Source organism: Pristis pectinata, chromosome 23 (genome assembly GCF_009764475.1).
Source record: "Pristis pectinata isolate sPriPec2 chromosome 23, sPriPec2.1.pri, whole genome shotgun sequence".
Classification (NCBI taxonomy): domain Eukaryota; kingdom Metazoa; phylum Chordata; class Chondrichthyes; order Rhinopristiformes; family Pristidae; genus Pristis; species Pristis pectinata.
In genome coordinates this window covers 26,630,871-26,643,781 of record NC_067427.1, presented here as the reverse complement: position 1 = coordinate 26,643,781, position 12,911 = coordinate 26,630,871, and the positions used below count along the sequence as shown (strand labels likewise).

The 12,911-nt window shown below is 40.7% G+C and overlaps 1 protein-coding gene across 2 annotated transcripts in view; it reads left to right on the top strand.

Annotated features, from left to right (window-relative positions):
- The window catches only part of abca2 (ATP-binding cassette, sub-family A (ABC1), member 2), a 417,188-nt gene that overhangs the window by 266,381 nt on the left and 137,896 nt on the right, over nucleotides 1–12,911 (top strand). For both annotated transcript variants that reach the window (XM_052036764.1, XM_052036762.1), the window contains exons 11-13: nucleotides 282–410; nucleotides 10,597–10,764; nucleotides 12,229–12,325. In XM_052036764.1, the coding sequence (XP_051892724.1) occupies nucleotides 282–410; nucleotides 10,597–10,764; nucleotides 12,229–12,325 (394 nt within the window). The remainder of the gene's footprint in view (nucleotides 1–281; nucleotides 411–10,596; nucleotides 10,765–12,228; nucleotides 12,326–12,911) is intronic.

Here is a 12,911-nt window from a genome sequence, read left to right as displayed (position 1 = left end):
CTGCTCTATATTTCTACATTGCCTGGTTGAATGGGCAGACTATATAATCAAATACCTGATGGTGATGAGAACAGCCCAGTGTAGTATCTGCTCTTGTCTCCCCCCCCCCCCCCCCCAGACAGAGGAAGTGCTTGGTCTTCACCAGGTACAATATTGCCAACTCTTCCATTTTAATGTCCTTGAGCACATTGTTGCTTTTAGATGTCAGCAACTGAGAAGTGTATGTGAGCATTCCAGTTATTCTTCAAAATGTGATTAATCTGTTTGCTTTTTTTCTCCAGGCTAATGAAACGTTTGCTTTTGTTGGAAATGTTACACATTATGCCAGAGTTTGGCTGAACATTTCCTCTGAAATCCGCACTTTTCTGGAAGAAGGCAAGCTACAGAATCGCATCAGCTGGCTACAGCAAGTATGTGCAATCATAAGCTTGATCTATTTATAATAGCTACTTGAATACAGGATGGCAGACAAGGTTCAGTGCTTTCCTGCCGCATTTCTGTCAACTGGCGACCAATGTAACACTTTTATTAAGCAAAATGAGCAGGGGTTGACACCAATTTATATGCTGACTGGAAAACCATTTATATTACCAATTAGGGCAAGTCATCAGTGTCACTGGAAACTCCAAATGAAACTCATCCCCTGTCATCAGGAACTAAACTAATCCTTTCAGCCATTCAGAATGAATGGTTCCCTATTCACCATTAACATGGCCCAGAATTGCATAATACAGATTGGGCTATCTTATATTAAAAAAAAATTGTGAAGTGAAAACAGTTACAAACAAGTTTTGCATCAATCCAAATTTGCATTTATCAACACACTGAAAAGACTTTTTAAACCAGAGTACTTCAAGTTGAATCACTTCAAGGAACAAAGCTACAGGAAGGTTTCGAAGGAAAAGAATATTCTCTGTTGCATTAAATAATTGATAAGGGCATTTTAAGATACCTTAACATTTGCGAGATTCCTTTTATATCATACTTCTCCAATTGTTTCTCACCTGGACTTGCAACAGTGGTGACTTCTTGGTGGGGACCAATTTGGAGGGTTCCGGCATCCCTCAGTACTTTACCTAATTACCATTCTTAATGATTAAGCCTTGCTAATTAATATGGATCATTTATTTGGGCATTGGAACACTGAAGCCTAGCTTTATTGTGACCTACCTTTCTTTGATCTGACATGCCCTTACCTGTTTTTTGTACAGCCACATTCACAGATATACAGTATGCAACAAATTTTATCACCCACCGGAGTCTTTATACTCATGCTGTCACATTTCCAGGGCACACACTCAAGTACTCCTTCAGTGAGCCTCTGTCATAATTTCCAAAAGATGGTCTTGTGACTTGAGGCAAACAATCTGGTCATCTCAGGATGTATTCAACTTGGATCAGTGTTAGCAATTACAAAGTTCTATGGGTTCAAATGCCACTCTGAGACTTGAACACTTAATCTCAACTGATGCTGTGTTACTTAGTGAAGTGCTATTAAACCAAGGTCCTCGTCAGCTCATCAGATATAAAAATGCTTGCAACACCATGGCAAATAAGACGAGGGATTTCTCCATGTGTAGCGGCCAACATTTATCCCTCCATAGCAAACTACAGAAGAAACGTATTTGGTCATTGATCTCATTGCTATTTGTTTCAGACCTCTTGTGATCCATGTGTTTTTAACACTGACTACACTTCAAAAGTACTTCGTTAACGAAAGTGCCTTGGCTCAGCCTTACATGGTGGGGATTTATACAAATGCAACATTCTCCTTCCATCCTTGTTCATGTTTCTGAGACTTTTTAATTACTGTACAGGCTATTCCCAGGGTTTGCACAATTTCCATTTGTGTTGCTGCATTGACTTCAAGGGTTTCTAAACTTATTGTTCTGCAAAAGAAAACTGAAGCCAAGTTCTCTTTATTCCTGGCATAAGATGATCCATCCTGTGATACATGTTAACCTTCAGGACTCAAATTTCCTGACTCAAATAAGGGAAATGGAAATTTGTAGTAACTAAATTCAGATACTTAAGATTGTATGCATTGTCTTTATATTCACTTACGGCTAAAGTGCTCAATTGGGAGAGATGTTCAGATTCATGAGGTCCGCAGCCTTCAGGTGGTTCCGGCAGTGAATTGAAGCATGTAACTAAGGCTTTGATGGAAGTCAGCTAACCATGAAGTTTGGATGGAGTAAGGAAGAAAGTCATGCTTTAACTAATTGTGCCAGATCTTCCTGCACATACTGATATGGTGTGGCTTCTATAGATGACATACTAAGTCAGAATCTTTTTTAAACACATATACTGAAGCATTTCATGGTTACTGAATAAGGTTTACCCAAGTAAGGGAGAACTTGGTGTTCCTCAATGGAAACAATGAGGAATATCTAATAATAAAATGTTTATATTTCTCAATATTAATATAAAATAAAATACGAACCATGAATCTTAATGCATTCCCTGCAAAAGAGCTGGCAACTTGTCAGTGAGGGTGGGAGTTACTGACTGGCTCGATGTTGTGGCATTTCCACATCAAGCCACATTTCTTTCTAATGCTTCTGTCCCTAATAGAAGTTTAACTTTGTGATTTATGACTCAGATACTTTAATCAAGTAAATTTATTCAGGTTTGTGTGTTATAATTTCAACCAGTACTATTAATGCTCTGACTATTATTCATCACTTGAACCATTCTTCTGAGAGATCCCCAACTTAGCTGATAGTTACTCTGTACAATTATTCCTCAGCTGGTCATTTTGATCCAAATGTGCTTACTTGAGTTGCATCAATAGATCATTGACTCCTGGTGATGTTTGTACCTCCTGTTCTTTATCCCTATTTTTACTATGGTGCATGATATAGTTCCTGATATAGTTCCTGTGTCCTTCTCATTGACTGACCACTTGTGCCATCTTTGTCCAATGCGAACCATTTTTCTTGGTTAAGTCTGCCACGATAAGGCCTAACCATTTACTGTTCCCTTTTGAAGTCTCAGATTCTTTCCTAAAAGCTTTCTGCAGTTATACCTTTTACCTCCAAAATTTTCTGTTTAACCATTTGTGAATTGGGAGGATAAATCCATAGTCCCTCAAAAGTATTTGTTGCCTATAACAACAAATGTTGCCTATAACAGAAAAGATTTTTGAAGCATAAAGATGCTTCAAAGATCTTTTCTGAATAAACCCTCTTAGACAGCCCTTGGTTGCTACAGATGCTACCCTATTTAATTTTAAGCACGCTGTAAATAAGTCCACATGTGTAGGTTAGCAGCAAAGTCAAATTAAGTTTGAGAGCTCTAAGACTAGAATACAATGTAACGAAATCAATCCCATTGATAACAATCACAACCATGGGTGCTAATTAATATTGCAAGCTGTCTCGTGCTACCTGCATTAACCTTTTGAATTCTTTATTCGGTCCCTTTGTTTTGCTGGTTCATCCTCAGAATGTTCTTTGTGAAGATGCTACAGTAGTCTGCTATCCAATTGCTTGGAAATTCCGATGGTTCAGTATCTGGCATTCCGGTTGCTGATTCCAACACTCCCTTTAAAACACGGGAGCCCCAGTCCCTGTGCTCCCTTTAACTCACCAGGTTTCACCAATGAAATCACATAGGTTTCACTCCTTGTTGAAGTGTGGGCTGATCATGAAGACTGTAAATCACAACCACTTAATCCACTTTCTCTTGGTAAGTAAATGATAGGCTCCATTCACACCAATGTTGTCAGCACAAGTAGGAAATGCAATAGGGAAATCGGCATTTGAGTGAATTATGGTAGGAAGATCCAGGTGCAAGTTCCTGATGGGTGGGATTTCAATGGGAACTGGGGCCAACGTTTCAAAATATGTCTGTTTTATGCATAGTTTTTTTTGCAAATTGTTCTTGTCTTATCCGATTTCTATATTATGATATTAATTTTAAATAATTTTAAGTTTTGTGCATTGGTGTAAACCTAATTGATGCCGTCTTTACACAAATGTATCTTTCTCTCACTTAGCCACCCCAATGAACTTTGGAAGTTTCAGATGATAAATGGTTATGTGGTGAATGAGCTCTTAAATCCATGCCCTTCTGACTGAGAAACAAAGGACTGCAGATGCTGGGATCTAGATGAAAAACACGATGATGCTGGAGGAACTCAGCAGGCCAGGCAGCATCTGTGGAGAAAAGCAGGCAGTCAACATTTCAGGTCAGAAGAAGGGACCTGACCCAAATCGTTGACCGCCTGCTTTTCTCCACGGATGCTGCCTGCCCTTCTGAGTGAGAATCGAGTCTGCAACCAACTGTAACTCTCTCAACGCACATGATACAATAGTGCTTATAATGGCATTTGCCAAGATGTGTCAGGCCCTAGCTGCCAAAGGGCATTGGAGTTCCTTTCTTTTGCATTGTTAGGTGCTGTCAATGGTAGGACTGTTTTTATTATGGAAAGCAAATTATCAAAGTGAAAACTGCCTTGAGGAAATCATTGCTTTTCACATCAAAGAATCATAATAGAATAAGAGGAATGTTCTGCCTTCTACTGATCCAGGATGCTCTCAAACCATCTGTGGATCTGTTAATGTAGTAGACATGTTGTCAGATATTTCCCTTCATCTCAGAACTAATCATAGTCCTCATTAAGATCAGAAGCATAGAATAAAATTTGGACTCAAGATCGTGCTTCAGGAAGTCAGCTGGGATTTGACTGAGTGCCAGTGAATTTCTCACTGATCAACTGCTTCCTGTTTATGTTAATAAGCTGCATAATTATGCTTGATTTCAGATGTCTCATAATTGTATTTGGGGTGTATAATACAATATTCAGCATCTAATCATTCTCCATTCTGCAGCTTCTAAAGTCCACTGGGATGGCTAAATGTGAGAAGTCTCTATTTATTAAAAAAAAGTGCCAGTTATTTGTATCCCAATGAGAAGCTTTAACTTGTTTGAAAATAACTTAAATTGTTAATAATTTACATATTATGTATTTGGATTGGGATGGTTAGGGAGTGAGTAAAATTCAGCAATGATGGGTGTGATAACTGGGCAGAAGAGGATTGTTGACCTGTTACACACCCGACTTTCATTTCCATTCTAGTAATGCATTGATGTGTAGCATTCGATCCCAGCCATTTCTTCTGTACCCTGTCAAAGTTGAATTTTGTTCCCAGGAATCATTTTTTTAAAAGCATACCTTTTTATATATAGTCAATGATCCAAATAGCTTTTATTTCTCCAAAGGTGAAGCTACACACACTTGATTCTTTGTGGGATCAGCCTTGCATCTTTCCAAGAAAGTCTTGTCTACGAAAAGTAGGGCTAATCCAGTCTGGCCTGTTACCATCCATCAGTCTGCTCGTAATCATGAGAAAAGTGATTGAAGTTATGATCAGCAGTGCTATCAAGTGGCACTCAGCCAAAACTTGATCTGCAATGCTCATTTTCAGTTAAACAAGAGCCATTTGGCTCCAGGTCTCATAATGACCTTGATTCTTCTATCGACAAAAGCAATGAATTGCAGAAGTGAGTAAGAATGGTTTACAAGAACAAGAACACAAGAAAAAGGAGTAAGCCACTCAGCCCCTCAAGCCTGCCCTGCTGTTGAATATGATCATGACTCCTGTGCCAGTTACACATAATCCTCATTTTCTTAATCCTTCATATATTTATTTATTTCTACCTTAAATATATCTCACGATCCAGCACAAAATTCCAGAGATTCACCACCCTCAGAGAAGAAATGTCTACATACCTCAGTTTTAAATGACTGACCCTTACTTTATCACTATGTCCCATTGTTCACAACTCTCCCACTAGTGAAAACGCCTCGACATTACCCTGTCAAGCCCCCCTTTTGATCTGATATGTTTGAATAAGGTCACTCCTCATTCTTCTAAACTACAAGGAATACAGATCCAAACTGTCTAACCTGTCTTGGTAGGACAATCCTCTCAGCCTGGTGAATTTCCTTTGGATTGCCTCCAATGTTTACCATATCATTTTTTTAAATAAGGGAACCAAAAATGTGTGCAGTTTTCTGGTTTGGCCCCACTAACACCCTGTACAATTGTAATCTCCCTATTCTGAAGCTCCAGCCCTTATGCAATAAAGGCCAACATGCGTTTGCTTTCTAAGCTACTTGTTGGACCTGCCTGCTAACTTCTTGTGATTCATGCACTAGAACACTGAGAACCCTCTGAGTTTAATTTATTTTCAGTCTCTCTCCATTTAGATAATAGTCTACCTTTTGATTCCTCTTACCGAAGTGCATGACCTCACATTTCCCCACATTAAACTCCATTTGCCAAGTTTTCAGCCAATCACTCAATCCAACTCTATCCCAATGCAGAATCTATGTTCTCATCACAGCTATTTTGGTATTATCAGCAAACTTGGAAACCTTCCATTTTGTTCCCTCCTCTTCAATTGAGGGCCAAGAACTGACCCCTGTGGTATTCCTCTAGTTATGTCCCTCCAGCCGGAAGAGGACCCACGTGTTCCCTTGTCCTTAAATGTGCATCAAGGAGCAATAGTAAAATTAACATTAAATTTTGCACTAGCTGGTCATATCTAGCAAAAAGAAAGCTGGTAGTTGTTGTTGGAAGCTTAAGATCACATCTATAGGACATTAATACAGGGCCATGTTCTGGGCCCTAACCAACCATCTTTGGATACTTCATCAAAGGCCTTCTTTCCATCATAAGTTCAGGAGTGGTGTTGTTCACTGATAATTACTGCATTCAATTCCAAGTCCAATGAATATCCCCAACAAGAGATAGTCTACTGATGTCCCTCTGTTGTTTAGTCAATAAACAATAGTCTAACGTAGGTGTCTTTACTGTCCAGATGCTCCAGAGATGAGTGTGGGGCCAGGGAGATGGCGTCCACTGTAGACCTGTTTCGGCGGTAGGACGTTATCATTGCCCAATCCCTCATTATCAGTGTTCTGGGGATGGGAAGCATGGGGCCTCACTAACCACTAGATTAATTGGACTTGCTTTTCACACGCCAAGACTACCAGACCAGCTTAGAGACCGAGTATTCTGAGGTACACGAGTCACCTTCTGACTGCTCAAGGTTTTCCATCCCTTTCATGGCACAATTCAAGAACGTAATGGAATATTCTTCACATGCTTGGATAATTGTGACTCCAACAATGCTCAAATATCGAGGGCAATTCAGCCCACTTGATTGATATCCCACCCACCCCAAGTATTCATTCCCTCCACCAGGGCTGCAGTACGTGCCATCCGCAACTCGCCCTGTAGGTTACTCAAACAGCACCTTCCAAACCAAAAACTTTATCATCTAAAAAGAGAAGAGGCTAAGGTACATTGTAACGTTATCTGCATGTTCTCCTCCAAGTTGCACCCTTTCCTGATTGGGAAATATGGTGCTGATCATTGTTGCTGGGGCAAAATTCAAGAATTCATTAATTAACAGAACCATAGCTTTACCACAAAAGACTGCAGCAGTTCAAGAAGGTTAGCCACTTTCTCAAGAGCATTTAAGGTTGGGCAATAAATGATGGCCTTGCCAGAGAACTCCAAATCCATTGAAAGATAGATAACTTTTATTTTGATTCCTTTACCATTCACTTATTTGCTATTCCAAACCAAGCAACTGCATCCTTGGTGACCAGGTGTTGCTTGCTGAGCCTGCTGTTGTGTTTGGTCAGTGGCACTCAGCCAAGCTGTTGTCCTGGTTTTCCTTGTAGCAGAGCTGCAGCCTTGGTTATCCCAGATACCCAATAGGGTTGATTGACTGCTCAGAGGCCTTCACCAGTCACACTGTGTGGAAGGCCTCACCAACAGTGGCCAGACTGAAACTTTTTTACTCAAGATCTTTGGAGAAAGAGGCATGACTGTGATTAGTCCAGTCTAAATACCTGCTATATTTTGGAGTAAAGTCTGGAATGTCTTTTTTAATTAAATCATTTTCTTAAAAACTGATAGATAACTAGGAACCACTTTACTGTCACCTATCTTTAACTTTGAACCAAAACAGAACAACAAACCATAAATGAGTTAAAACCAGAAAATGCAGGAAATAGAAAGACAGGAAACATCTGTGATGGAGAAACAGAATTTGTTTCAGGCCAGTGAGCTTTCATTTGAATCACTTTAATGAAAGGTCAGCAACCTGAAAGATTAACTTTGTTTGCTTCTCCTCCTTAGATGCTGTCAGACCTACTGAGCGTTTCTAGCATTCACAGAGTCCCAGACCAGCCGATCGTGGCAGGGCTTACATGCTGTAACGGGCTACAAAACAAAGTGGGGCAGCATAGTTAACAACAGCACATCCCTTTCCAATGAGCTTAACACATTCTATGCACATTTTGAACAGAAGGGGATTGGTTTGTCACCACCCACCCTGACAGCCTCCAATGCAACTGAACCTGTGGTCACCTTTGAGGATGTAAAATCAGTCTTCCGGAGAGTGAACCTGAGGAAAGCATCTGGCCCGGATGGTGTCCCTGACTGTGTCCTCAGATATGGTGCTGATCAGCTGGCAGGGGTATTTGCAGACATACTTAACCTCTCCCAGCTTCAATCTGAGGTTCCCACCTGTTTCAAGAAGACCGCTATCATTCCCGTATCTAAGAAAAACAAGGTAACATGCCTTAATGACTACCGACCGGTGGCTCTGACATCCACTATCATGAAGTGCTTCGAGAGGCTGGTCATGGCACTCATTAACTCCAGCCTCCCAGAAAATTTCGACCCACTGCAATTCGGCTACCGCCGAAACAGGTCTACAGTGGATAAGCCATCTCCCTGGCCCTACACTCATCTCTGGAGGATCTAGACAGTAACGACACCTATTGTTTAGAAAATTTAGACTATTGTTTATTGACTACAGCTCTGCCTTCAACACTATAATTCCAAGCAAACTCATCACCAGACTCCGAGACCTGGGACTCAACACCTCCCTCTGCAAATGGATCCTTGACTTTCTGACCAATAGACCGCAATCAGTGAGGATAGGCAGCAACACCTCCAGCACGACTATTCTCAACACTGGTGCCCCACAAGGCTGCATTTGCAGCCTTCTACTCTGCTCCCTATACACTCACGACTGTGTGGCCAGATTCTGCTCTAACTCCATCTACATGTTTTGCAGATGATACCACTGTAGTAGGCCAGATCTCAAATAATGATGAGTCGGAGCACAGGAAGGAGATAGAGAGCTAGGTGATATGGTGTCATGACAACAACCTTTCCCTCAATGTCAGCAAAACAAAAGAGCTGGTCATTGACTTCAGGAAAGGGGGCAGTGTACATGCACCTGTCTACATCAATGGTGCTGAGGTCGAGAGGGTTGAGAGGTTAAAGTTCCTAGGAGTGACCATCACCAATAGCCTGTCCTGGTCCAACCATGTAGATGCCACGGACAAGAGAGCTCACTAGTGCCTCTACTTTCTCAGGAGGCTAATAAAATTTGGCATGTCCCCTTTGACACTCACCAACTTTTATCAAAGCACCATAAAAAGCATCCTATCTGGATGCATCATAGCTTGGTACAGCAACTGCTCTGCCCAGGACTGCTAGAAACTGTAGAGAGTTGTGGACACATCATGGAAACCAGCCTCCCCTCCATGGACTCTTGTCTATAACCTCTCGCTGCCTTGGTGAAGTAGCCAGCATAATTAAAGACCCCACCCACCCAGGTCATTCTCTCCTCCCCTCTCCCATCAGGCAGAAGATGCAGGAGCCTAAAGGCACATACCACCAGGCTTAAGGACAGCTTCTATCCCACGGTGATAAGACTATTGAATGGTTCCCTTATATGATGAGATAGACTCTTGACCTCACAATCTACCTTGTTGTAACCTTGCACCTTATTGTCTACCTGCACTGCACTTCCTCTGCAGCTGTGACACTTTACTCTGTATTCTGTTATTTTTAACCCTGTCCTACCTCAGTGCACTGTGTAATGAATTGATCTGTCTGAGCAGTATGCAAAACAAGCTTTTCACTGTACCTCGGTACAAGTGACAATAATAAACCAATACCAGTAGCAGTACCACGGTATTTTTCTTTATCCCTGTTGACAGTGGCTGAGATATTGGTATAACTTGAACCTTTAAGGAGAAAATTTGGCAAATGCTGAGAATAAAATTTAAAGGGATATATTTTCTAATCAGGCTTGCACCAGTTATTTTGAATAACACCAAAATTAACATCATAATACTCAAATAAATTCCCTGTGGTGACTTTGATTTCGAAACGTTCACCTACCAATTTTTCTGCTAATGCGCTGCCTCTTAGAGAGTCATTTTGTCATTTGGGAACATGGCAACAGCAGAAGGTCGTTTAGTTTTCAGGTCTCTTTCATCAACCTGTGAGACCACAGTTGATCTGTGATCTAATTCGACACACCTGCCTTCTCCTCAATATCCTTTTACACCTGTGGTTGACACAAATCTATCACTTGCAGCTTTAAAATGAACATCTAACTTGCATCAATTGCTGTTTGTGGAAGATTGTTCCAAATGTTTACATTCTCTGTGTTGAATTCATCCTAGAACTACAGAAGTAGGACCTAAAGCTTGGTGAGACACATCTGTACACTACTAAGCATTTGCTTCCATTTATTTTCATGTTACAGTTTACCTCTGATTTGAAGAGGCGTCCAGAAGTGTTGAATGCCTCTGATAGCGACATCATCAGGAATTTCATCAACAGCAACTTCTCCATGCCAAATTCCAGCACGTTGCTCCAGCAACTGGATACCATCGATAACGCAGCCTGTGGCTGGATCCAGTTTATGTCCAAGGTCAGAACGCAAGCAGTGGGTTAAACTGGTGGGCTCATGCCTCAGAGAATCATTGATAACATTTGATTCCTAGATTTATATCCTGTGATTAATCTCTGTGGAGTATTCCCTTTGTCCTATCCATTCCTCCCTGACCTTCTCTGCAATTTAATACTACTTTATACTTCCAATTCTGATGATGGGTCTTTGATCTTAAAGGTTAACTCTGTTTCTCTTTCCACAGTTGCTGCCTGACCTGCTGAGAATTTCCAGCATTTTCTGTTTTTATTGCAGAATAATGAGTCTGTTTAACAACAGAAAAGATTAATCCAATTATTGCATCAACTGCAACAAACGTGTAGAACCAGAGAGTAGAAATGAAAATGAGTGAGGAGCAAGGTTATTTAATGGTATTAGGAAAAAAATAAGTAAAGTATAGATGTGTGTCATAAGTCACCAAATAAAGCATAAATTTTAGATGATTTAGCATGTATAGTAGGGACCCTGATATGTACATTAATTTACTGGTGGATCATCTTTGAACAATATGTTTTTCTTGTCAGTGTTCTTGTTTGTTGTGTTTATCTTTAACTGGTAGGTTATATGGAATGTCAGTCACATATTAAACCCTGACTCCACTAACAGACATGCAACTTCTTCCAGGCAGCATGGATACTTGTAATCAACTGATTAAACAGAGATGACTTCTGTTTTTCTTCTTGTCTAACCCTGTGCTGAAGTAGTTTCTTAGCCCACTGATCTGTGATTCTCCAGAAGGTAGTGCTGACCTTCACGTTTTCTCAGGGTGGACTAGGTGTTTGTACCTTGTTTATCCAGGGATTGATGATTTGACCCATTGGGGACAAGTGACATTTGGTACCTGTCAATGCAATTCTGGTTGCCCCATTGCAAAAAGAATGTGGAGGCTCTGGAAAAGGGTGCAGAAGAGGTTCACCAGGATGCTGCCTGGATTTAGAGGGTATGAGCTATAAGGACAGGTTGGACAAACTTGGCTTGTTTTCTCTGGAGTGTCGGAGGCTGAGGGGAAACCTGATGGAAGTTAATAAAATTCTGAGAGGCATAGATAGAGCAGACAGTCAGAATCTTTTTTCTAGGGTAGAAATGTCAAGTGCTAGAGGACATGCATTTAAGCTGAGAAGGGGAAAGTTTAACGGAGATGTTCTGGGGCAGGGGTTTTTACACAGATAGTGGTGAGTACCTGGAACAGGCATTGGTGGAAGCAGATACGATAGTGGCATTTAAGAGCTGTTAAATAGACACGTGAATGGAGGGATATGGATCATGTACAGGCAGAAGAGATTTAGTTTAATTTGGCATCATGTTCAGCGCAGACATTGTGGGTTGAAGGGCCTGTTCCAGTGCTGTACTGTTCTATGTTCTAAGCTGAAGGAGATTTTAGGAAACAGTAACCATGTTCTTAGTGCATTGCTATTACATTAATAATTTTGTTCACTGTTTCTACAGGTGAGTGTGGACATTTTTAAGGGCTTCCCCAATGAGGAGAGTATAGTGAACTACACCTTAAACCAAGCATATCAGGAAAATGTCACAGTGTTTGCCAGTAAGTATTTTATACATGTAGCTATGCTTTTGTTACAATGTAGTCGGTTTAAACATGGTTATAACAAACAGTGGATTTTCCTCTTCCCTCCCTTCCGTAAAGCTGTTCACATCAGTATTAAAATTGGAGCAGCAGATAGGGTTCCTGACACCTGCCAGTCTTGTTTCCAATGTGAGGACATTGAAAAGGCAAATAGGAGGAAACTGTTACCACTGACAGAATAGTCAATAGCCAAAGGATCCAGATGTAAGGTGTCAGGTGAAAGAACCAGAATGAGATGAGGAGAAAATCTTCTACAGATTAATTTGCTATGATCTGTACTGCATTGCCTTGAAGGGGTGATGAAGTATTGACCATGCATGCTAAAAGGTTTGACTTGTATAATTGGATGAGTTGTATCCTCATCTCTCAAAAAGGAAAAAAAATGGGAAATAGGAGAAACAGAGGTGTGAGAAGAATTGCATAACTTTCTTAATGGGTCACATGATCTCCTGCACTGTAAGCTTGTGTGGCATGGAGGCATTTTGTTTGCCACAAACTACTCCATTTCAATTTGGCAATATTTGGGTGTAAGTTATTTGGTTGA